The following is a 27,386-nucleotide window of genomic DNA, read 5'->3' as shown; positions in this document are numbered from 1 at the left end:
TTATGAATCAGCATTGTAATACTTATAGAGAATAAAGTTTGAATTGAATTGAATCAGCGATTTTTCCCTACTTTGAATCCTATTTTAAGTCAATCACATTGCTCCAGCTGACCAAATTATTAGCTATTTCACTAGTATGCCTTCCATTTTATTGACTGAATGCAAGAAACTGCCTAATCAACTATTTCAACTACCCAATAAAGTGACAAGAACCTGGTAATTTTCCTAATTTCGCACAAATTTCAAAATATTCCAATTTCAAAATAGGGTCCAGAATAAACAATGCAGGCATTCCTAGCACTAAAATAACATTTCCTCTGTTCATTAGTTATGTTCCCAGACTTCACACATGAATTCCATTTTTATTTTTTATTCACATCAAAAACAGAAGATTTATTGTTATGCAATGCTGTAATAAATGTATAAAAAACATCAGGGTATCCACTAGCTGAGAGGTATTGGACGTGTGACATCATTTGTTTACTCTTGAGCGTCGGCAAAAATAGAACATATCCGCTACTTAGAGCTCATTTTCACATTAGTTTCTGTCCTAAAACCAAACAAAATCATCTCTATTTCTATATCTTCCACTCATTCAAATGAGACCAAGAAACCAAGACTACCACCATGAAAACCATATGAAAATACACAACAACATCTCTGTTTTAAGCCAAAAATAAGGTCACAGTTTTTTTTCATTATGCACTACATACTGCAGAATTTTTCCATATGGTGCACACATACCACACAGACCCATTCTCTCATACCTAGGCCCAAATTTACTGCTCACAGCTTAGCTGAGCGAGCTGAGCTCATGGCATAGAACTATGGCACAGACACTGGCTTCAAAGTCATAGAACTATGGCACAGACCTTCAAGTGGTTAATATTACACAGCAACTATCATGACAAACATCTCCTTTCATACCAAAAATCATATCCTTCTATAATCCAATTATATGACCTCTGAGTTCAGCACTTTACTGTGATTAAAAATTAAAATGTAATCCAAATAATTCAAAACTGTTAACCCCTAAACTGTCCAAACTTTGATCTATGTTCTCCCTGATAATATTGTGTATACACAGTGCTACAGTGTTTACCACAGTGGCACCGTAGTATACAGATAATAAATGCTAAGTGTCATTTAAAACAGGTGTAATTGTAACTTAAGTGATAGGCTTAAAGAGGCAGGTGCCAGAAGTCGCCAGAAACCTACCACACAGGTCTGCTGTTTTAATAATCTTCCTAGCATGCTAGTGTACCTCGCATATAATCTAGTGATTACCAGTGGGAAAATTTTTCCTTTTAAATTACGATAAATTGCAAAATCTTGAGTAAATACGAAAAGTGTACAGTTTTGTAAAATACAATATCAGTGAAGGTTTACTATAATAAGATTATTTAACATCCAGAAACCTTACCAGATTATTTAACATCCAGAAACCTTACCACAGTGTTGTAGTAGCAATTAACCAGTAATAAAATGGTACTTAGTGGGGTGGAGTGACCATCATTAGTTTTTTCTTCATTCTTGAAATACTAGATGTATACAGTGGAAATTCATATAACCTGTAGTTAGCAGCGGTCGCAATATACACAATGAAAAGCAAATATTACTCCAGCAAAAGCGACTTTCCTAAAATAAACTTCATCAGCCAACTATAGAAATAACATAGCATTTGTTGTGGTGGAGACAGAAAAAATCTAGAAAAGCTAAATATGTACAGTGATCTATAAACCTTCAGGCTGTAAATAAGGGTTGAGGTCTCGACCGTTCATCATTACAGGAGCTGCCAGCAATCGCCGTTTCTCCAACATGCAAGTTATACTTTTGTATCAATCTAATCACATATTACATGGTTAAATAATTTCCAGTAGTTCCTTCATGTGTTAGCCCAAATCACAGACCAGATATGTTTTAACCCTTTGACTGTCGCAAGCCCCTTTTTGAACCTGTCATTCTATGTCGATAAATTTTTGGAAAAAAAAAAAAAATTTCTTATGAAATGATAGAGAATCTTTTCCCAATGGTAATGACACCAAAAGTACGAAATTTGGTTGAAAATTCACGGAATTACGCTCATGCGAAGTTAGTCTTGGCGACATATATGCATTGGCGACTTCCACATGTTAGAACTTTTTCCTCGCCTATTCTTCTTATACTCCTTGACTATAAGTCTTGGTATGGGGGAGTGTGAGGAAAAAGTTCAACAGATAGGAGTAGCGAGTGAGTATATGATAACGATAGTTTGATTGCCGGCTGCTTGTTAAGGTAGGGTAAGTCTAGCTACCACTATCCCCCCCCTTTTTCCCCCATCCCGAAAGGTGACGTGTGGGGCTCCGGCCAAACAGTAATCACTCGACTCACAGCTCCCAACACAACTGTAAGTACAAGCCTGCTCCTATTCTAGTGGACTTATTGGTTGAAAGCTTCACTTTTGACCAATAATAAACTTAGTCCTTTCGGCCTTGATCTCCATGTTAGATGTTTTGATAATCACCAAGTCTTTTAGGTATTGTACTTATCATGGAGAGTGATTTCTTAAGCAGTGGGTAACCTTTCTCTCTTTCCAGCTTGGAATGACAGATCGGGTCACCTGCCAACCAACGAGAAGTGTTGAAGGAAAAGGACTTTTGCTAAAGTCCGGAGACGTCACATGTTGGATCTACCTACCTGATTAATTTTAGGCGACAGCAGACCATAACCCCTCATCTTGGTAGTGGTAAAGAATCTGCTTTCCTGTCATCTGGACTGACTATTCAAGGGTATAGACTCTGTGAAGAACTAGCCGTTGGGTTGTCACCAACACCTGTGACCCCTCCCACCCCACATCATCAGCAACGGCTACGATTTCTACAAGACTGTCAACCTCAACCAGACACCCCATTATAACTGTACATATTAGCATTGAATTCAAATGTCATTTTTTCATTTCATTTTTCATTTTTCTTTCAAATAGGATACACCTTCATGTTTCACTTTTTTATTTTTGCATTAATAAATAATAAAGTGTTTATCTTCGTGAATTATTATTTCTTTTTCTATTCATCAATTTTCCTGAGGAGGAGCCAGCCTCGGTAATACTGTCTGAAGTTGTTACAGGGCTGAGTAAGCCTTCACATTGGTAGAATTCCACTTTCAGAGTCATCAAAGTGGTGGGGCTTGGAAACAAAATTGGAATTTTGCTGCCAATCCCAGATACGGTTTTCTGGTGAATACTGGACATCATAGGCTGGTTGTGCTGGTAGTTGTGGTTGTGGTGGGCTGGTGGCAGGCGCTCTGCTTTGTCCTTGAACTGCGGAGTCAGCAGCGTGGGTCAAAGCCTGGGCTGGTGAGTCACGCATGACCGTGGCACTACCATCACCACTACCACCATCTACTGATGCTTGTGGTCTATCCATGCCAAGTGTAGCCACATCATCCTCACTGTCACTATCTATACCTGGTGTAGGGCCACAGGATGTACTCCGGGATGTACTCCATCCCTTGGGCATGGCATAGGGTACACTACCCGAGCACATGCAGCAAGGTACATACAGACGCTTCACTGGTGAATATGATTCCTCACTACCACTACTTGAATGATTGTCAAGAGCAATAAAATCACAATCCACGTCACTATCATCATCATTACTGAAGTCAGAGGCCTGGCCACGCAAAAATAATAGTTTTCTCTTGCATTGAGGTACAACCAACCGTGACTGAGGAGTGCCCACACCAGAGGTAAAAGGTTGAGGATCATCAGGGTTTTCTGCACTATTATCGATATCCTGGTCATTCCTTTCGGTCACTAACTGATCAAAGCCAAAGAATTCCTCTTCATTTCCACTTCCATCACTGTCAGAACTATCAGATGGGAACAGGAGTGTCCCAATTTTCCTTGGAGTGAGAGCTGCCTTGCAATGAGGCATGGTGAACAAGGGTAACTGAGCCGGTGTTCCCACAATGCTATGCGAGCGCCTAGATTTTTTGTTTGTAGCGCACACCCACCACACAGACCCGTTCTCTCACATGTAGGCCTATGAGCATTTTTGCGCTAAATTTGATGGCACTAGAATTTTGGCGTAGATCTATGGTTTGGACACTCAACGTGAAGCCGTAGATCTACGGGACGGACCCTGAAAGGGTTAATACAGTCATGCGTCGCTTAACGGCTGAGATACATTCTGAGAAATGAGTCGTTAGGAGATTTTATCACTGTGCTAATGTCACAGTGTACTTACACAAACCTAGTTGGTATAGCCTACTACACACCTAGGCTATATGGCATAACCTATAGCTCCTAGGCTACAAACCTTACGGGGCCTATGGCATAGGTGGTTGGCAAGTATCAAGAAAAATCTCAAAAAAATATGAAATGAGTAAAGTTCACAGAAAAATCACCCACAAATTTTGCAACATTTTATGACGATGTCATCAGGTAGGATTCGCGTAAATATTACATTGCACAAGAGTTTTTAGACCATTTTCATGAGTTTTTATGCATATATATGCTAGTTTTATGAAAAAATACTCCTTGGTATCTCTTCTGAGAGTACAACAACAGTAAAGCATTCACCACTAGTCACCCATGATGCATCGGGTGGCAACCTTACAGTACCCACACTCCTTTACATTGCAATCACTAATAGATGCTTCACATACTTCACAAAGATGGTCTTCACACCTAACTTTATTCTGAATAAATATATTAAGACAGTATGCATATTTTTACTCAACACATACTAAGCCTGAAGTTATTGTTTGCTCTGTTTTTAACCCTTTAACTGTTTCAGCCATATACACATCTCACGAGCCAGTGTTTCGGAAGTATGTACACTCAATAATTCTAGCAGCTTTAAATGAAGCAGGAGAAAGCTGGTAGGCCCACATGTGAGAGAATGGGTCTGTGTGGTCAGTGTGCACCACATAAAAAATAATCATGCAGCACACAATGCATAATGAGAAAAAAAAACTCCGACAATGTTTTTGCATTAAAACGCCGACTCTGAGGTGTATTTTTGTACAGTATTTATGGTTGTATTCTCGTTTTCTTGGTCTATCATAGAATGGAAAATACATTACAGAAATAGAGATGATTTTGATTACTTTCACAATGAAAACGACCTTGAAATTGAGCTCAAAGTAGTGGAGATGTTCGATTTTTACCAATGTTCAAAAATAAGCAAATCACACCACACGTCCAATACACGTCAACTGGGGAGTCTAATATTCTTTCACTGTTGCACTGATATTATTTACACCATTTTTACAATAATGCAGTAGTTTGCATAACAGTAAATCTTCTATTTCTTGTGTGAATAAAAAATCAAAATAGAAAGCAATAATAATAAAAGAGGGGCCTGGAGATGTGACTAATGAACAGAGGATATGTTATTTTAGTGCCAAGAATGTCTGCATTGTTTATTCTGGACCCTATTTTGAAATTGGCATCTTTTAAAATTTGCGTGAAATTGGCCAAATTGCCAATTTCTGACCACTTTATTGGGTAGTTGCAATCAGTAAGTGGACAGTTTCTTGTACTCAATTGCTAGAAAGAATGGAGTTCTAAATAAATAGCTATGAGTTTGATCGACTGGAACAATGGAATTGGCTGAAAATAGGGCTCAAAGTCGGCAAAATCGTCGATGCATATATATCAAGATTGCTAACTTCGCAGGAGCGTAATTCTGTGAGTTTTCGATCAAATTTCGTGCTTTTGGTGTCATTACCAATGGGAAAAGATTCTCTATCATTTCATAAGAAAAAAAAATTTTTTTTTCCCCAAGAATTTTGCGACATAGAATGACAGTTTCAGAAATGGGCTTACAACAGTCAAAGGGTTAAAATAAGTTATAAATGTATTTGTTGCAATAACATCACTATTTATTAACGGATCATCATGAGTTTTACACTATGTTTAGAAAACATTGTTCTACTACTAAAATCTGATTAAATATTGGCAATACTTTTATTCAATTTCCCCTCACATGGTTGAAAATGATGCTCTCAAGGAACACTGTAAACACAAGATGTATAAAGCTACTGCCAAAATAACATGGCACACTGTTTTCCAGTAAACCTTTTTTTTATAAGTAGAAAGAGTTCACTGTAGAATAATGATAAAAAGTACAGTACAGCAAATACATAAACCAGTGACATAGTTGTGTATTATCATTCTCAAATATTACGTACTGTACATAACTGCATGCGCTATACTTTTTTACAACTGGCAGTGCCATTGTATATACCATCGTATGTGCGGTCCATCAATGAGTGAAACATGTGGCGCATGACTTTACCAACTACACCCAACTACTATAATACCTTGTACAACTATGTATCATGTCCTAATAAACTATTACTATTTTAAATTTATTACAACTAAAACACTGAGAAATGTATTGTATGCTCTCACACTGTCTCTCAACCTTGTTGTTCCCATGGCAGTGTTATGCTAGGTTCAATATACCATGCTACTCTTTTGATGAACTTGTTTATATTTGTTGTTATATTCATTAGAATTACTTCTGTTCTATGTGTACCTTTAGTATTTTGGTATACATATTTGGAAAAGTTTTCGTTGAAACCTTGTTACGAGTGTTACCAGAACATAAACCTGTAAATAGTTATTTACCACAGAAACTTAGTTATCTATTAAAACCATGAGGCCCACTCCCTGGACCCATTATGTGCATAATGAAAGTACTAAACTTAAAACTAACAAAGCTTATATTAGAGAAGATTTAGATTATAGCTACAATATTTATCATAGAAGTTATCTTACCTGAATGCCATGAGTAGAATAGAAATCAGCTGTGCCAAGTGATGCATACAGTTTGTATCCCATTTGTGCCAGTGTCCGTACAGCTGGTAAAAGTTCATTTTTGTGCTGAAATAACACCAAGACATTAAGTGCCAAAAATACCAGACTTCATGGAAAAAGAGGTACAAAATACTCTTATTACATTACTTGAAGCATGAAACCAAATTCATGATGTACACAGACCTATCCACTCATAGAAGAACATAGTTAAGAAGGAACACTGCGGAAGGCCTACTGGTCCATGCGAGGCAGGTCCAAGTCTCCTACTGGCTTAAGCCAATAACCCAAACTAGTCAGGTCAAGTCACATCCACTTAAGGAAGGAGCACAGTATCAGACTCAGTAACACAAACTAGTCAGGTCCAACTCACACCCACTCAAGTATTTAACTAACCTAATTTTAAAAATTACGTTTTAGCTACCATGAAGGTAATCGGGAGTTTGTTCCACTCATCCACAACTCTATTACCAAACCAGTGCTTTCCTGTATCCTTCCTGAATCTGAATTTTTCCAACTTAAAACCATTGCTGTGAGTCCTGTCTTGGTTAGATATTTTTAGCAAACTATTTACATCCCCTTTGTTTATTCCTGTTTTCCATTTATACATCTCAATCATTTTTTTTTCAACAAGTCGGCCATCTGCCACCCAGGCAGGGTGACCCAAAAAGAAAGAAAATCTCCAAAATGAAAATACTTTCATCATTCAAAACTTTCACCACACTCACACATAATCCCTGTTTATACAGAGATGCCCAGATACAACAGTTCAGAAGCATATATAAAGATTTTTTTTTTTATTATTATCACACTGGCCGATTCCCACCAAGGCAGGGTGGCCCGAAAAAGAAAAACTTTCACCATCATTCACTCCATCACTGTCTTGCCAGAAGGGTGCTTTACACTAGTTTTTAAACTGCAACATTAACACCCCTCCTTCAGAGTGCAGGCACTGTACTTCCCATCTCCAGGACTCAAGTCCGGCCTGCCGGTTTCCCTGAACCCCTTCATAAATGTTACTTTGCTCACACTCCAACAGCACGTCAAGTATTAAAAACCATCTGTCTCCATTCACTCCTATCAAACACGCTCACGCACGCCTGCTGGAAGTCCAAGCCACTCGCACACAAAACCTCCTTTACCCCCTCCCTCCAACCTTTCCTAGGCCGACCCCTACCCTGCCTTCCTTCCACTACAGACTGATACACTCTTGAAGTCATTCTGTTTCGCTCCATTCTCTCTACATGTCCGAACCACCTCAACAACCCTTCCTCAGCCCTCTGGACAACAGTTTTGGTAATCCCGCACCTCCTCCTAACTTTCAAACTACGAATTCTCTGCATTATATTCACACCACACATAGCCCTCAGACATGACATCTCCACTGCCTCCAGCCTTCTCCTCACTGCAACATTCATCACCCATGCTTCACACCCATATAAGAGTGTTGGTAAAACTATACTCTCATACATTCCCCTCTTTGCCTCCAAGGACAAAGTTCTTTGTCTCCACAGACTCCTAAGTGCACCACTCACCCTTTTCCCCTCATCAATTCTATGATTCACCTCATACTTCATAGACCCATCCGCTGACACGTCCACTCCCAAATATCTGAATACATTCACCTCCTCCATACTCTCTCCCTCCAATCTGATATCCAATCTTTCATCACCTAATATTTTTGTTATCCTCATAACCTTACTCTTTCCTGTATTCACTTTTAATTTTCTTCTTTTGCACACCCTACCAAATTCATCCACCAATCTCTGCAACTTCTCTTCAGAATCTCCAAAGAGCACAGTGTCATCAGCAAAGAGCAACTGTGACAACTCCCACTTTATGTGTGATTCTTTTTCTTTTAACTCCACACCTCTTGTCAAGACCCTCGCATTTACTTCTCTTACAACCCCATCTATAAATATATTAAACAACCACGGTGACATCACACATCCTTGTCTAAGGCCTACTTTTACTGGGAAATAATTTCCCTCTTTCCTATGTACTCTAACTTGAGCCTAACTATCCTCGTAAAAACTCTTCACTGCTTTCAGTAACCTACCTCCTACACCATACACCTGCAACATCTGCCACATTGCCCCCCTATCCACCCTGTCATACGCCTTTTCCAAATCCATAAATGCCACAAAGACCTCTTTAGCCTTATCTAAATACTGTTCACTTATATGTTTCACTGTAAACACCTGGTCCACACACCCCCTACCTTTCCTAAAGCCTCCTTGTTCATCTGCTATCCTATTCTCCGTCTTACTTTTAATTCTTTCAATAATAACTACCATACACTTTACCAGGTATACTCAACAGACTTATCCCCCTATAATTTTTGCACTCTCTTTTGTCCCCTTTGCCTTTATACAAAGGAACTATGCATGCTCTCTGCCAATCCCTAGGTACCTTACCCTCTTCCATACATTTATTAAATAATTGCACCAACCACTCCAAAACTATATCCCCACCTGCTTTTAACATTTCTATCTTTATCCCATCAATCCCAGCTGCCTTACCCCCTTTCATTTTACCGACTGCCTCACGAACTTCCCCCACACTCACAACTGGCTCTTCCTCACTCCAAGATGTTACTCCTCCTTGCCCTATACACGAAATCACAGCTTCCCTATCTTCATCAACATTTAACAATTCCTCAAAATATTCCCTCCATCTTCCCAATACCTCTAACTCACCATTTAATAACTCTCCTCTCCTATTTTTAACTGACACATCCATTTGTTCTCTAGGTTTCCTCAACTTGTTAATCTCACTCCAAAACTTCTTATTTTCAACAAAATTTGTTGATAACATCTCACCCACTCTCTCATTTGCTCTCTTTTTACACTGCTTCACCAATCTCTAACCTCTCTCTTTTTCTCCATATACTCTTCCCTCCTTGCATCATTTTTACTTAATAAAAACTTCTCATATGCTAACTTTTTCTCCCTTACTACTCTCTTTACATCATCATTCCACCAATCGCTCCTCTTCCCTCTCACACCCACTTTCCTGTAACCACAAACTTCTGCTGAACACACTAACACTACATTTTTAAACCTACCCCATACCTCTTTGACCCCATTGCCTATGCTCTCATTAGCCCATCTATCCTCCAATAGCTGTTTATATTTTACCCTAACTGCCTCCTCTTAGTTTATAAACCTTCACATCTCTCTTCCCTGATGCTTCTATTCTCCTTGTATCCCATCTACCTTTTACTCTCAGTGTAGCTACAACTAGAAAGTGATCTGATATATCTGTGGCCCCTCTAAAACATGTATATCCTGAAGTCTACTCAACAGTCTTTTATCTACTAATACATAATCCAACAAACTATTCATTACCATGAATAGTTTGTTGGATTATGTATTACCTTAGTGAAAAAAGTTAATAAATTCGTAAGGCAGGAATTCTCTTTCGTAAAACCATGCTGAGATTCACTGATCAATTTATGCCTTTCAAGATGGCTACAAATTGCCTTGGCAATTATTGATTCCATAAATTTTCCCACTATGGAGGTTAGCCTTATTGTTCTATATATAATTTGAAGCTAAGGGCATGTCACCTACTTTGAAAACAGGTATCACATTTGTCATTGTTCACTTATCTGGCACTATGCCAGTTTATAGTGATATGTTGAAAAGATTAGACAAAGGTTTGCTAAGCTCCTCTTTACATTCCTTTAGAACCCTTGCATACAGCTCATCAGGGCCCAGGGATTTGTTAGGTTTTAATTTATCTATTTGTCTAAGGACCATGTCCTTGTGACCTTAATTGTGCATAGTTTATTATCGTTCTATTCTACATAATTTATTACAGTAGACCATCATTTAGCATGGTAGTTGTGTTCCTGAAAATGCCGTATTAGGTAAAATCATGTTGGATGAACTTTAGAACTTAGGGGAAAAATTGGGTTATGTTCCTAGGAGCCCCCAAAAATCCAAACAATTTTTTTTAGGCCTCCACATCTTACAAAAATGAAAGTGGATATCTAGTTGTAGTTCATTGTTGTGATGTATTATGTTGTTTTTACTGCTTAAGACTATAAATGTAACAGAAATAACAGTATTTCTTACCTTAAATTGTGGGTGCTGGTGTTTGTGGATGATTGTGAAGAGAGTGGAGAGTTATGTTGTGGCCCTACTGGGCTGAGGTGGATGGTAGAGGTTCTGGTACTCAAGTCAATGGTTGTACTGGAGTGTCTAACTTTAAATCATTCAGTCAGTCAGTCAAGTCACTCAGTAAGCCAGTGAAGTCACTCAGCGAGTCAGTCAAGTCTTTCAGTCAAGTCTTTCAGCCAAGTCTTTCAGCCAAGTCTTTCAGCCAAATCAGTCAGCCAAATCAGTCAGCCAAATCAGTCAGCCAAATCAGTCAGCCAAATCAGTCAGCCAAATCAGTCAGCCAAATCAGTCAGCCAAATCAGTCAGCCAAATCAGTCAGCCAAATCAGTCAGCCAAATCAGTCAGCCAAATCAGTCAGCCAAATCAGTCAGCCAAATCAGTCAGCCAAATCAGTCAGCCAAATCAGTCAGCCAAATCAGTCAGCCAAATCAGTCAGCCAAATCAGTCAGCCAAATCAGTCAGCCAAATCAGTCAGCCAAATCAGTCAGCCAAATCAGTCAGCCAAATCAGTCAGCCAAATCAGTCAGCCAAATCAGTCAGCCAAATCAGTCAGCCAAATCAGTCAGCCAAATCAGTCAGCCAAATCAGTCAGCCAAATCAGTCAGCCAAATCAGTCAGCCAAATCAGTCAGCCAAATCAGTCAGCCAAATCAGTCAGCCAAATCAGTCAGCCAAATCAGTCAGCCAAATCAGTCAGCCAAATCAGTCAGCCAAATCAGTCAGCCAAATCAGTCAGCCAAATCAGTCAGCCAAATCAGTCAGCCAAATCAGTCAGCCAAATCAGTCAGCCAAATCAGTCAGCCAAATCAGTCAGCCAAATCAGTCAGCCAAATCAGTCAGCCAAATCAGTCAGCCAAATCAGTCAGCCAAATCAGTCAGCCAAATCAGTCAGCCAAATCAGTCAGCCAAATCAGTCAGCCAAATCAGTCAATAAGTCAGTTCAGTCATTCAGTCACACAAACTCACATTTACTTCTTTTTCTGTGTACAGAGTAACACTTCATTATGGCTACAGGTTATCTCTTGTCTAATATCTTTGTTTCTTTGTTAATTCTAAGACTTAAGTGCTTATACTTCTTTGTGCCACTTTCAGCAACACTGGTATGACTACTGGGTGTCATGATTGCTTGGCAGATTAAAGATTTAGTAATTAAAATATTATAACACAATTCACAAACACAGCTGGACACGTATGAATTACGAAATCTGGGATGCTAGGGTGGTGTCCGGGAGTGGCAGGGGATGGTGGGAGGGCTCACCGGCTGCTCCACAAGGTGTCCGCTTGAGCAGAAGAGAATATTTTTTTCATTCCCACAAACTGAACCATGTTAAATTAATTATACGACGTGTTACATAAAATTGTGTCGCAATTCTTCAATCGTGCAATACCCAAATTGTGCCAAATACACTTGTGCTAAATGATGGTCTACTGTATTACTGGAATATCGCTAGTATCTTCCTGTGTAAAAACACAAAGTAAGTGTTAAAAATTCTACAGAATTCCTTATCACTGTCAGTGAGCTGACCCAAGTAACTTTTGGGTGGGCCTATCTTACTTTTGTATACCTGAAAGAATCCTTTTGGGTTAGTCTTCTATTTCCTTGCGACTCTATCCTCATAATAGCTCTCTGCATTTCTTATTCCCTTTTTCATTTCTCTCTAACTGAATATATTGATTTCTTAATTGCCCCCTCTCATCTTTTGATTTGCCTATACATGCCTCTCTTTTCACCAGTGAGATGTTTTAATCTGGGATGCTTGAATGTGCGTGGATGAAGTGCGGATGACAAGAAACAGATGATTGCTGATGTTATGAATGAAAAGAAGTTGGATGTCCTGGCCCTAAGCGAAACAAAGCTGAAGGGGGTAGGGGAGTTTCAGTGGGGGAAAATAAATGGGATTAAATCTGGAGTATCTGAGAGAGTTAGAGCAAAGGAAGGGGTAGCAGTAATGTTGAATGATCAGTTATGGAAGGAGAAAAGAGAATATGAATGTGTAAATACAAGAATTATGTGGATTAAAGTAAAGATTGGATGCGAGAAGTGGGTCATAATAAGCGTGTATGCACCTGGAGAAGAGAGGAATGCAGAGGAGAGAGAGAGATTTTGGGAGATGTTAAGTGAATGTATAGGAGCCTTTGAACCAAGTGAGAGTAATTGTGGTAGGGGACCTAAATGCTAAAGTAGGAGAAACTTTTAGAGAGGGTGTGGTAGGTAAGTTTGGGGTGCCAGGTGTAAATGATAATGGGAGCCCTTTGATTGAACTTTGTATAGAAAGGGGTTTAGTTATAGGTAATACATATTTTAAGAAAAAGAAGATAAATAAGTATACAAGATATGATGTAGGGCGAAATGACAGTAGTTTGTTGGATTATGTATTGGTAGATAAAAGACTGTTGAGTAGACTTCAGGATGTACATGTTTATAGAGGGGCCACAGATATATCAGATCACTTTTTAGTTGTAGCTACACTGAGAGTAAAAGGTAGATGGGATACAAGGAGAATAGAAGCATCAGGGAAGAGAGAGGTGAATGTTTACAAACTAAAAGAGGAGGCAGTTAGGGAAAGATATAAACAGCTTTTGGAGGATAGATGGGCTAATGAGAGCATAGGCAATGGGGTCGAAGAGGTATGGGGTAGGTTTAAAAATGTAGTGTTAGAGTGTTCAGCAGAAGTTTGTGGTTACAGGAAAGTGGGTGCGGGAGGGAAGAGGAGCGATTGGTGGAATGATGATGTAAAGAGAGTAGTAAGGGAGAAAAAGTTAGCATATGAGAAGTTTTTACAAAGTAGAAGTGATGCAAGGAGGGAAGAGTATATGGAGAAAAAGAGAGAGGTTAAGAGAGTGGTGAAGCAATGTAAAAAGAGAGCAAATGAGAGAGTGGGTGAGATGTTATCAACAAATTTTGTTGAAAATAAGAAAAAGTTTTGGAGTGAGATTAACAAGTTAAGGAAGCCTAGAGAACAAATGGATTTGTCAGTTAAAAATAGGAGAGGGGAGTTATTAAATGAAGAGGTGGAGGTATTGGGAAGATGGAGGGAATATTTTGAGGAATTGTTAAATGTTGATGAAGATGGGGAGGCTGTGATTTTGTGTATAGGGCAAGGAGGAATAACATCTTGTAGGAGTGAGGAAGAGCCAGTTGTGAGTGTGGGGGAAGTTCGTGAGGCGGTAGGTAAAATGAAAGGGGGTAAGGCAGCCAGGATTGATGGGATAAAGATAGAAATGTTAAAAGCAGGTGGGGATATAGTTTTGGAGTGGTTGGTGCAATTATTTAATAAATGTATGGAAGAGGGTAAGGTACCTAGGGATTGGCAGAGAGCATGCATAGTTCCTTTGTATAAAGGCAAAGGGGACAAAAGAGAGTGCAAAAATTATAGGGGGATAAGTCTGTTGAGTATACCTGGTAAAGTGTATGGTAGAGTTATTATTGAAAGAATTAAGAGCAAGACAGAGAATAGGATAGCAGATGAACAAGGAGGCTTTAGGAAAGGTAGGGGGTGTGTGGATCAGGTGTTTACAGTGAAACATATAAGTGAACAGTATTTAGATAAGGCTAAAGAGGTCTTTGTGGCATTTATGGATTTGGAAAAGGCATATGACAGGGTGGATAGGGGGGCAATGTGGCAGATGTTGCAGGTGTATGGTGTAGGAGGTAGGTTACTGAAAGCAGTGAAGAGTTTTTACGAGGATAGTGAGGCTCAAGTTAGAGTGTGTAGGAAAGAGGGAAATTATTTCCCAGTAAAAGTAGGCCTTAGACAAGGATGTGTGATGTCACCGAGGTTGTTTAATATATTTATAGATGGGGTTGTGAGAGAAGGAAATGCAAGGGTCTTGACAAGAGGCGTGGAGTTAAAAGATAAAGAATCACACAAAGTGGGAGTTGTCACAGCTGCTCTTTGCTGATGACACTGTGCTTTTGGGAGATTCTGAAGAGAAGTTGCAGAGATTGGTGGATGAATTTGGTAGGGTGTGCAAAAGAAGAAAATTAAAAGTGAATACAGGAAAGAGTAAGGTTATGAGGATAACAAAAGGATTAGGTGATGAAAGACTGGATATCAGATTGGAGGGAGAGAGTATGGAGGAGGTGAATGTATTCAAATATTTTGGAGTGGACGTGTCATCGGATGGGTCTATGAAGGATGAGGTGAATCATAGAATTGATGAGGGGAAAAGGGTGAGTGGTGCACTTAGGAGTCTGTGGAGACAAAGAACTTTGTCCTTGGAGGCAAAGAGGGGAATGTATGAGAGTATAGTTTTACCAACGCTTTTATATGGGTGTGAAGCATGGGTGATGAATGTTGCAGCGAGGAGAAGGCTGGAGGCAGTGGAGATGTCATGTCTGAGGGCAATGTGTGGTGTGAATATAATGCAGAGAATTCGTAGTTTGGAAGTTAGAAGGAGGTGCGGGATTACCAAAACTGCTGTCCAGAGGGCTGAGGAAGGGTTGTTGAGGTGGTTCGGACATGTAGAGAGAATGGAGCGAGACAGAATGACTTCAAGAGTGTATCAGTCTGTAGTGGAAGGAAGGCGGGGTAGGGGTCGGCCTAGGAAAGGTTGTAGGGAGGGGGTAAAGGAGGTTTTGTGTGTGAGGGGCTTGGACTTCCAGCAGGTGTGCGTGAGCGTGTTTGATAGGAGTGAATGGAGACAAATGGTTTTTAATACATGTACTTGACGTGCTGTTGGAGTGTGAGCAAAGTAACATTTATGATGGGGTTCAGGGAAACCGGCAGGCCGGACTTGAGTCCTGGAGATGGGAAGTACAGTGCCTGCACTCTGAAGGAGGGGTGTTAATGTTGCAGTTTAAAAACTGTAGTGTAAAGCACCCTTCTGGCAAGACAGTGATGGAGTGAATGATAGTGAAAGTTTTTCTTTTTCGGGCCACCCTGCCTTGGTGGGAATCAGCCAGTGTGATAATAAAATAATAAAATAAAATAAATTTAGGATCATTTTTGTTTGACCTGATTTCCCAATTCGGAACATAAGTTGTCTTAGCTGCTAGAACTATGCTCTGGAAAATGTCCTATTGGCAACCATCACCACCTAACTGACCCGTAGTCAGATCATTTCAGTTTAGCCCACCCAGGTAATTTTGCAGTCCTATGATATCCTCCAAGCGGAAGTCGAAGATTGAGACACTTATGCACCATTTGGGAATCTTTATTAAGGAAACGTTTCGTCACACAGTGGGTTCATCAGTCCAATACAAAGAATAAATGGGTAAGGTGATGAGGAGTTTGAGGTAATCAGTCCCTCAGCCTGGAATCAATGTGTTCAGTCCATCACTCTTGTAGAAAGTGCAGCATATGGCCGGAGAAGTGGCTTATATACTGTAAACAGGTGAGTTGAAGCAGGAGGAGGCAGGATCATAGTGGAACCTTCCACTAGTCTAAGTAGGTCTTCATCCAAAGGTTGGACAAGTATCGAAGAATCTTGATACAAAAAATTCTTTGATACTTGTCCAACCTTTGGATGAAGACCTACTTAGGCTAGTGGAAGGTTCCACTATGATCCCACCTCCTCCTGCTTCGACTCACCTGACTACAGTATACAAGCCACTTCTCCGGCCATATGCTGCACTTTCTACAAGAGTGATGGACTGAACACATCGATTCCAGGCTGAGGGAGTGATTACCTCAAACTCCTCATCTCCTTACCCATTTCTACTTTGTATTGGACAGATCAAGCCACTGTGTGGCAAAACGTGTCCTTAACCCTTTCAGGGTCGGCAGGCCCTCTCCTAAACTTGTTCTCAGGGTCGGAAATGTTTCAAAAAAAGAATAAAAAATTTTTTTCTTATGAAATGATAGAGAATCTTTTCCCGATCATAATGACACCAAAAGTATGAAATTTGATGGAAAACTTACAGAATTATGCTCTCACGAAGTTAGCGGTCTAGACAATGTTTTCGCATTGACGATTTTGCCCACTTTGAGCCCTATTATCGGTCAATTCCAATGTACTAGTCGACAAAAATCATACCTATTTTGCTAGAACTCCATTTTGTCTATCGAATGAGTACAAGAAACCACCCATTTACTGATTTCAACTAACCAATAACATGGTCAGAAATTGGCAATTTTGCCAATTTCACACAAATTTCAAAAGATACCAATTTCCAAATAGGGTCCAGAATAAACAAGACACATTCCTGGCACTAAAGTAACACTTTCTCTGTTGACTACTCATGTCCCCAGGCCTCTGCTACGTTTCTTTTGCTTACCACTTTGAATTTTTATTCTCACAAAGAAGATTTATGTTATGCAGACTACTACATTTATGTAGAAATAGTGTATAAATGGTATAAAAAATATCAGCCCACTTGTGAAAGAATATTAGACTCATCAGTTGTCTCGTATTGGACACGTGGCATGATTTGTTTACCTTTGAACTTTGGAAAAAATCAAACCTTTCTGCTACTTTGAGCTCAATTTCAAGGTACTTGTCATTGTGAAACCAATGAAAATCATCTCAATTTCCATAATATGTCGTCCATTCTATAAAATGAGATCAGGAAAACTAGAATACAATGATAAATAGCATACAAAAATACACTGCAAAGTCACTGTTTTAAACCAAAAACACGGTCGGAGGTTTTTTTTTCTCCTTGTGCACTGTGCGTTGCAGGATTTTTTTTATATTGCGCACACTGACCACATAGACCCATTCTTTCATATGTAGGCCTACCAGCTTTCTCTCGCTAGATTTGAAGGTGGTAGAATTTATGCATACTAGTACGGCACCAACCCTGGCGTGCAAACCGTACTAGTATGGCACAACCCTGAAAGGGTTAATAAAGATTCCCATATGTTGCATAAGTGTCTCAATCTTCAACTTCTCAGTTTTCAAAACCAGCCATCACAAGCGGAAGTCAGGGACAGACTCGATAGTCATTATTAGGGTAATTCCACGATATATTAAAACTGAGTGATTTGTGATTTTCCCCAAGTTCATCATTAACCTCAATATTATTTATTAGTGATTCCCTGCTGGCAGGGACAAAGTCAAGCAGGTTATTTCCTCTAGTTAGTTCTGTCACAAACTGTTTTAAAAACAATTCTGAATCGTATCAATTAAGTTGCTTGACTCTATATTTCCGGTCAAACTGTTCCAGTCAATTTGTCCAAAATTAAAATCTCCCATTAGTACAACATTGGCTTAAGCTGGTAGGAGACTCGGACCTGCCTCATATGGGCCAATAGGCCTGCTGCAGTGTTCCTTCTTTCTCATGTATCAACAAAGTCAATTTCCTGTCATGTTGCTCCAATCAGTCATTTTTTTTATTTAAATTAAGCTACAACTACAGCCTCTCCTTACTTAATGATGGAGTTCTGTTCCTAAGACCATGTCAGTAAGTGAATTCATCGCTAAGTGAGGAGCATACTATATTGGTAGTGGGTTTGTGTCGACCATCTTTGGTATTGTTTTAATGTCACCTCTGCACTATAACATTTTTAGTATATTTTTAAATGTTTATACAGTAGTGTACTGTTTTCTTAATAAACAGAATAGAGGAAATTATCTCTATTATACACTGTTTTGGTATGCATACTGGTCAGAGAGCCCATCTTAAGTCCAAGTCGTCAGTAAACGAGTACATCGCGAAGTGAGGAGAGGCTGCATTCATTAAATAAGATACTATACTTGTCACTAGAGAAATATAAATATTTTATCTGTCATTGTATTAGCACTGTACCTAGGAAAGTATAGTAGTGAAAAAAAAAGTGAATTATGTAGCCAGGATATTAAAATGGTGAGAAATTTATAAAGTATATGTACTGCCCAGGAACAAACTTCAAAATAAGAAGGTAGTAGTGGCAGTAAAAAAAACAAATAGGGAGAGAGGCTGGAGACTTAGTGAAGAGATAATGGTAGTAGAAGTAATAGTGCAAGTAATCTGAGAACAAGAGAAAAGAGAAGCATTCCTATGTGTGGGTTATTTGTGTATCGTTCCAGTCATGATACTGTGTGTTTTCTTCATTATCTTCAATTATAATATGGATGCCATAGGGAAAACAGGTTCCAAATTCTGAATGCTTAAACAATTTTGAGGAATGCAGCAACCTGCTAAAGGTAAGCTACTGTAATGGACATTAATAGTCATTTGACATATTTATTAAATCTACAATTACTCCAACTTCTGCTTCAAGCTTTATGTTAACCTTCAACAACAACTAAGCCATGTAATTTTCTGGGGAAGGTAACAAATTTTTCAAACTTAAGAGATAAGATTTTCTTCAGATTTTTAACCCCGGAGGGTTAGCCACCCAGGATAACCCAAGAAAGTCAGTGCATCATTGAGGACTGTCTAACTTATTTCCATTGTGGTCCTCAATCTTGTCCCCCAGGATGTGACCCACACCAGTCAACTAACACCCAGGTACCTATCTGCTGCTAGGTGAACATGACAACAGGTGTAAGGAAACACGTCAAAATGTTTCCACCCCACCAGGAATTGAACCCGGGCCCTCCCTGTGTGAAGTGAGAGCTTTAGCCACCAGGCTAAAAAAAAAAAAAAAAAAAAAAAAAAAAAAGAGTAGGTCACTATAAAATGCAAGAGTTTTTTTTAAAGCTAAAAGAAATACTGACTGTAGAAATGAATTCTTAAGGACAAATAAATGCAAGGAAAATAAAAACATGAAAACCTTACTGTTAAAAGATCAAGAAAATTAAAATTAATTACCTTGTAACTACCTATGGACAAGAGGATTGAACGCTCTGGAATGACAAATCCCGTTGATATCATAGACTTTAGATATGCTTCATAACGATTCTCTCCAAAACATGCCACTTCCCCTGTCGATGCCATCTCCACTCCCAACATAACATCAGCACCTGCACACAAAAAACAGTGCATCATAATCAGAAAATCTTTTAGTACATATTGTTAATCAAACAGTCTATCCACAGGTTGCTCAGTGTGTAGGGAAAAGTTTGTATTTAATGTAGAAGCTCCTCAGTATAGTGCACTTTTTAGTAAATATGACTGATTCAAGTGTGTAAAAAATTGAATATTATGTACAGTTAACTCTCAGTTTAGACACTGTATTTACATTCTTGAAAATGGCATAAAATAATAAAAACTGTCTTAAACAAACTGAAGAACATATAGAAAAAACAGCATTATGTTCATTGTCCCCCCAAAATGACAATCAATTTAGTTTTTTTGTCTCAAAAATCATAAAAATAAAATGTAATTGTAGTTGACTGTTGTGATGTATTATGTTAAATACATTGTTTAAGGCTACAGATGTTACATGAATAACATTTCTTACCTTAACCCTTTCATTGTCGAGACCTGCACACAAACTTGCTCTCAGTGTTGAAGAGCTTTATAAAAAAAAAAAAAAAAACTTATGATAGAGAATCTTTTCCTGAGGGTAATGACGCCAAAAGTATGAAATTTAATGGAAAACTTACAGAATTACCATCTTGCAAATTTAGCAGTCTCGGTGATATTTAACCCTTTGACTGTCGCAAGCCCCTTTCTGAAACTGTCATTCTATGTTGATAAATTTTTTGAAAAAAAAAAAAAAAAAAAAAAAATCTTATGAAATGATAGAGAATCTTTTCCCGATGGTAATGACACCAAAAGTATGAAATTTGTTCGAAAACTCTTGGAATTACGTTCCCGCGAAGTTAGTGGTCTCGGCTACATATATGCATCGGTGATTTTGCCGACTTTGAGCCCTGCTTTTGGCCAATTCAGTTATTCCAATTGACCAAATTCATAGCTATTTCTTTAGAACTCCATTTTTTCCATCAGTTGAGTACAAGAAACCACCCATTTGCCAATTTGAACTACCCAATAAAGTGGTCAGATATTGGCAATTTGGCCAATTTCACGCAAATTAAAAAAGATGCCAATTTCAAATTAGGATCCAAAATAAACAATGTAGACATTCTTGGCACTACAATAACATATCCTCTGTTCATTAGTCATGTCTCTAGTCCCCTCTTATATTACAAATGCTTTATATTTTGATTTTTTATTCATACAAAAAATACAAAATTTACTGTTATGCAGACTACTGCATTATTGTAAAACTGGTATAAATAATATCAGTGCACTAGTGAAAGAACATCAGACTCCCCAGTTGACGTGTACTGGACGTGTGGTGCGATTTGCTTACTCCAAAACATTGGTAAAAATCAAACATTTCCGCCACTTTGAGCTCAATTTCAAGGTCGTTTTCACCGTGAAACTAATCAAAATCATCTCTATTTCTGTAATATGTTTTCCATTTTATCACGTGAGACCATGAAAACGAGAATGCAACAATAAATACTATATGAAAATACACCTCAAACTCAGCATTTTAATCCAAAAAAAAATTTTTTTTTTCTCATTATGCACTGCGTGCTCCGGGATTTTTTTTATGTGGTGCACACTGACCATACAGACCCATTCTCTCACATGTGGGCTTACCAGCTTTCTCCTGCTTGATTTGAAGCCGCTAGAATTTATGCGTATAAATACGTCCGAAACAGTGGCGCATAAGAAGTTTATATACGACCAAAACAGTCAAAGGGTTAAGAATCGACGATTTCACCCATTCTGGGCACTATTTTCGGCCAATTCCATTGGTCCATTCGACCAAACTATTAGCTATTTCACTAGAACTCCACTGGCTATATCAACTGAGTACAAGAAACTGCCCATTTACTGATTTCAACTACCCAATAATGCGATCAGAAATTGGAAAAATTTGCCAATTTCATAAACAAATTAAGTAAGGCAAATTTAAAAATAGGGTCTAGACTTAACAATACAAACATTCCTAGCACTAAAATAACATTTTCTCTGTTCATTAGTCACGTCTCCAGGCCCCTCTTGTATTACACTTGCTTTCCATTCTGGCTCTAATGTTGATAACTATAGAGAAGTAGTGAAAAATTCTGTAACACATCTCTGGTGTCTTTTACCCTGTAGTACTTTATACAGCAGACAGTAAGGGATCATCAGCTATTTTAGACTATATCAGAGCAGTACTTCTAGATTTGTCAGGGTCCTCTTCAGTGATCAAGTCTGCTAGCTTAGCAACATGGAACTGCTCGTGCAACTATTGCAATATTAACTTGTTTTCCTTACTTTCCCCTGTTATCTAACTCCCTTGTGTCTTGCCACTGAGGGCTGCCAACATTTCCTCCAGACTTCTGTCTTTGCCATTATCTTCTAGAAGCTCTTTCACATTAAATTCCTGCATATCTTCACAGCCATCTTCTGGCAATCTTTTTGCCAGCTGAACAATTTCCTGTACCTGACTCTTGAGTGAGGGGAAAACCTATTCAAGTTATTTGTCACACTAGGCCATAACTTTCTCCAGCATGCATTTAATGTTTATAGGGGCACTTCATTCCATGTACTTCTAACATAGCTGATGACATCTGTAATGCTAAATTTATGCCAAAAGCTTGGCACTCCCAAGCTTGGAATCAGCATCCATAGCTGCAACAAGTTTCCACATCACTTTTCTTGACCTAATAATTCTATGATTCAGTGATTGTATTAAAGATGTTGTAATAGGGAGTACAAACTCAGGTTTTACAAATGTATGCTCATCCAACACAGTTTCGGGATGAATACAGGAATTATCAAGAGTGAAGAGAACCTTGAATGCAAGGTTCTTGCTGTGCAGGAAAATTGACTTCAGGAATAATACAGTAACAATAGTAATAATATCTTCATTTACTACAAGTACGTGGTATACAGGCCTAACTGACATCAACGACACACTACTATGTAGAAAGCCCCTTGCTATGCAGAGCATTTCGGGCAAATTAGGTCAGTTTTGTCCCAGGATGCAACCCACACCAGTCGGCTAACTCTTGGGTACCCATTTTACTGATGGGTGAACAAGGACAGCAGATGTCTTATGGAAACACGTCCCCAATGTTTTCCAGCCGTACCAGAGGAGAACCAAACTCTGGACTTCAGTGTGTGAGCTGAGTGCGCTAGCGATCGAGCTACAGGGCACCCCTAATAATAAAGTGATGCTTAAACCAGTCAATAAATAATTCCTCTGTCATCCACGTTGAATGGCTTGACCTCCACAGAACTGGTAAGGTGATTTTATCTACACCTTTCAAAGCATTGCTGAGTCTTGGAGTAGTAAATAATCATGGGCTTACACTTACAATACCTTTGATACCTTTACCTTTGAAGAGTTTCAAGAGATTAACTACTCTCAGAGCCTGACCTTGGGCCAGGCTTGTCTGGTGCTTGCCTAATCAACTAAGATGTTGCTGCTGGAGACCCGCTGCCCCACATATCCATCACAGCCCGGTTGATATGGCACCTGGTGAAGGTACTTTTCCAGCTTCCGTTCCAGCCTGATGCATTACCACAAAGGAGCAGGCTGAAGTGATTCTTTGCTGCCTTGAATCCCACTGCACTTTTCTCTTGCTGACTGATGTAAGTTCTTGTCGGAAATTTCTTCCAATAAAGACTTGTCTCATCAGCATAAACCCTTTCACTGTTGAGACCACTGCTCACAAACGCTCTCAATTTACCTAGAGTTTACCTGGAGAGAGTTCCGGGGGTCAACGCCCCTGTGGCCGAGTCTGTGACTAGGCCTCATGGTATATCAGAGCCTGATCAATCAGGCTGTTACTGCTGGCTGCACGCAATCCAACGTACGAACTACAGCCCAGCTGGTCAGGTACTGACTTTAGGTGCTTGTCCAGTGCCAGCTTGAAGACAGCCAGGGGTCTATTGGTAATCCTCCTTATATATGCTGGGAGGCAGTTGAACAGTCTTGGGCCCCTGACACTTATTGTGTTGTCTCTTAATGTGCTAGCGACACCCCTGCTTTTCATTGGGGGGATGTTGCATCGTCTGCCGAGTCTTTTGCTTTCGTAGGGAGTCGTTTTCGTGCGCAGGTTCAGTACTAGTCCCTCTAGGATTTTCCAGGTGTATATAATCATGTATCTCTCCCAACTGTGTTCCAGGGAGTACAGGTTCAGGAACTTCAAGCACTCCCAGTAATTGAGGTGTTTTATCTCCATTATGTGTGCCGTGAAGGTTTTCTGTACATTTTCTAGGTCAGTGTTGAATTAAAAAAAAAAAAGTTTTTTTCTTATGAAATGAGAGAGAATTTTTTCCCAATGGTAATGAAACCAAGAGTACAAAAATTGTTGGAAAACTTATGGAATTACGCTTTCACGAAGTTAGCAGTCTCGGCAATATTTGCGCATCAACGATATTGTCCATTTTGAGCCCTATTTTTGGCCAATTACATTGTTCCAGTCGACCAAACTCATAGCTATTTCGCTAGAACTCCTTTTGTTCTTTCGACTGAGTACAATAAACTGCCCATTCACTGATTTTAACAATCCAATAAAGTGACCAGAAATTGGTAATTCAGCCAATTTCATATACAATTCAAGGCAGGCCAATTTCAAAAGAAGGTCCAGAATTAACAATACAAAGATTCCTAGCACTAAAATAACATTTTCTCTGTTCATTAGTCATGTCTCCAGGTCCCTCTTATATTACACTTGCTTTCTATTTTGAATTTTTATTCACACACAAAAAAAAGATTTATTGTTATACAGACTACTGCATCATTGTAAAAATGGAACAAATAATATCAGCTCATTTGTGAAAGCACATTAGACCCACCAGTCGACATGTATTGGACGTGTGACGTGATTTGTTTACCCATGAACATCAGCAAAAATCTAACATTTCCACTACTTTAAGCTGAATTTCAAGGTATGTACAGGAGGGCCCCGCTTTACGGCGTTTCACTTTACGGCGTTCTGCTAATACGGTCATTTCAAATTATGACCAAAACTCGCTATACGGCTCCCCCACCTGACTTTCTAATATGGTCACCGCGCCCCACCCTGTTTGTTTACATTCTTCGTGAGCTCAGTAAGCACTAAGTATCTCCATTTTGTCTGGAAACTCCAAAATTTCAAATGTTTTTAAAAGTTATTTCATATTTTATATATATTCTGATAATTATACTTATGTATACCTGTACTTAAATAAACTTACATACTGTGCTGGCATGCAGGTACACATTAAAATCAGTAAGAGTGTCTTATGTCTCCAGACGTCATATTAGTAATGATAATAATAATCATCGAGTCTCATTTAAATGTCGTATATTACGTTAAATACACATCTTCATTAATCCATCTATGATATTTTTTCAAAATTATATAATAAACACGATACATAACATAAAAAGATGATAAATACACCTTACAATAGAATAAATAAACATAAATATGAGATGTGGTAGCCAGATAACTTGTACAAGTGATGCCAAGAATAACATTTTCTCTAATCTAACATAAGAGAAAATGTGTTACTGGGGTAACTGTAGAAAATTATTCCTTTCGTATGTATGTAAGTAAGTTTATTCAGGTATACACAAATACAGTTACATAGATTATCATACATAACAACATGTGTAGAGAACCTAGGATAACCCAAAAAAGTCAGAGTGACTTATTTCCATTGCCTTCACTCAGAGCATCATTTCTTCTCAAAATGATGTTACATGAGAATGGGAGTGTTCTTCTTTATTTATTCTACCGTATCAATGTAGAGACAACCTGTACACAATGTAACTTGTACACAAATCAGACGTGTACACTTCGTTTACAAAACTTACCTTCGCCTGGTTTGTTTACATAACTCTGCGCCTGTCCTCTCTCATGCACTTATTCTTTCTCTCTCTCATTTATTCGTTTTATCTCATTTACTTACTCCTGACCCTACATTAAGACTACAAATATTTTAAGGTAAGTAATGAATGAACTGTATATACATTTTATCGCTCTGGGATGCTTAAATGTAATAGAATATTATGTGTAGGTGGGTTGGCCTGGTATGGTAGCCCGGCTGACTACCATACATACCACACTTGATTTTTTACAATAAATACTACTCATCTCACCCTATATTTTAAGGTAAGTAATGAGTGAACTGTATATACATTTTATCGCTCTGGGATGCTTAAATATCATAGAATTGTATGTGTGGGTGGGGTGGCCTGGTATGGTAGCCTGGCTGACTACCATACATACCACACTTGATTTCTTACAATAAATACTACTTGTCTCACCCTAGATTAAGACTATAAATATTTCAAGGTAAGTAATGAGTGCACTATGTGTGTATTGTACTTTTTTATTGTTTTTTGATGCCTGGTTCTATTGCTAACTTAATATATGTTAGTGTAAACTTGTTATCTAGTGTTTGTATGCATTTTTAAGTGGAAAAAAAGGGTGTTCCACTTTACGGCAGTAGCCTGGAACCTAACCAGCCGTATAAGTGGGGCCTTCCTGTACTTTTAGTCCATAAATCACTCAAAATCATCTCAATTTCTGTAATATATCTTCCATTCTATCAAATGAGACTAAAAAAACGAGAATACAACCATAAATACCATACGAAAATACACCACAAATTCACTGTTTTAAACCAAAAATGTGGTCAGTTTTCTTTTTCTCATTATGCACTGTATGATGCAGGATTTTTTTTATACTGTGCATTGACCCCTCAGACCCATTCTGTCTCATGTAGGCCTACCAGCTTTATCCCGCAAGATTGGAAGCCGCTAGAATTTTAGCGTAGTATTACAGGACTGACACTGGCTTGCAAGCCTTAATATTATGGGACCAACAGTGAAAGGGGTTAAACACTTGCTGTTGTTTGTAAGCACCCTCAGAAATAATTTCCTGCAATTCAGAAGGGAAATTCCCTGCAGCTGTGTGGTCGGCTGAAGTAATTCCACCAGAAAACTTATTATTATTCAACTAATTACTTCAACCTGAATTTGTGGAGACAACCTGCACTAAACATGCTCTTGCTCAGGCCTCCTTTTTTGTTCAGTCCACTCAATAATTTTTCTAGCTTATTTAGCTGTTGTGATCTGTGTGTCATTCTTGTCAGGAGGTCACAACCAGGGTTACTCATTGCACAAGTTAGTACATTTTCTTTATTCCTTTTAATTAAAAGAACTGATGCTGCACTGAGACCATAGGCTCTTGCCATCTCCACCACATGTGCACCACTTTTAAGGTTATCTAAGATCTCAATTTTCTTCAAAACACCAAGACTTTCTTGCCACTTCCAGCATTACTCACATTCCTCTTGGGTGCCCTGGTTGCTATGCAGACTCAAGACAATGTTGAAAAGATCAAAAATCAATTCACAAACACAGAGCCGAGTATGTTATGGGACATGTATGCATGTAGCACGGAGACTCGAGAGGTGGTGATACAAGCCCAAGAGCTGGAGAGGAAAACTCCTGCAGTTCAGTCCCATGGTGCTCCATAGTTTTCTCAAAGCTGTACCATCATAAATGAAATTCATGGAATCATGACTGTAAAAATGTCACAATTTTGCAACCGTTGTATGTATATCAAAAACATCCTAGAAGACCATGTCTTCACTGACAGTCTACTGAACAATAAAGGGCTTTCCTTATACTAAAT

The 27,386-nt window shown here is 38.8% G+C and overlaps 2 protein-coding genes across 2 annotated transcripts in view; one reads left to right on the top strand and one right to left on the bottom strand.

Annotated features, from left to right (window-relative positions):
- Positions 1 to 2,699, top strand: part of LOC128694914 (uncharacterized) — a 132,494-nt gene extending 129,795 nt beyond the window's left edge. Inside the window, exon 12 of the mRNA XM_070094265.1 lies at positions 2,577 to 2,699. Within this exon, the coding sequence (XP_069950366.1) occupies positions 2,577 to 2,684 (108 nt within the window). The 3' untranslated portion in view covers positions 2,685 to 2,699. The remainder of the gene's footprint in view (positions 1 to 2,576) is intronic.
- r (carbamoyl-phosphate synthetase 2, aspartate transcarbamylase, and dihydroorotase rudimentary) overlaps positions 1 to 27,386 on the bottom strand; it is a 1,183,622-nt gene that overhangs the window by 336,273 nt on the left and 819,963 nt on the right. Inside the window, exons 26-27 of the mRNA XM_070094236.1 lie at positions 19,612 to 19,763; positions 6,770 to 6,874 (exon numbers count right to left, since the gene is read on the bottom strand). Coding sequence (XP_069950337.1) covers positions 6,770 to 6,874; positions 19,612 to 19,763 — 257 coding nt within the window. The remainder of the gene's footprint in view (positions 1 to 6,769; positions 6,875 to 19,611; positions 19,764 to 27,386) is intronic.

This window comes from Cherax quadricarinatus, chromosome 45 (genome assembly GCF_038502225.1).
Source record: "Cherax quadricarinatus isolate ZL_2023a chromosome 45, ASM3850222v1, whole genome shotgun sequence".
NCBI lineage: Eukaryota > Metazoa > Arthropoda > Malacostraca > Decapoda > Parastacidae > Cherax > Cherax quadricarinatus.
This window is presented reverse-complemented; position numbering and strand designations above follow the sequence as displayed.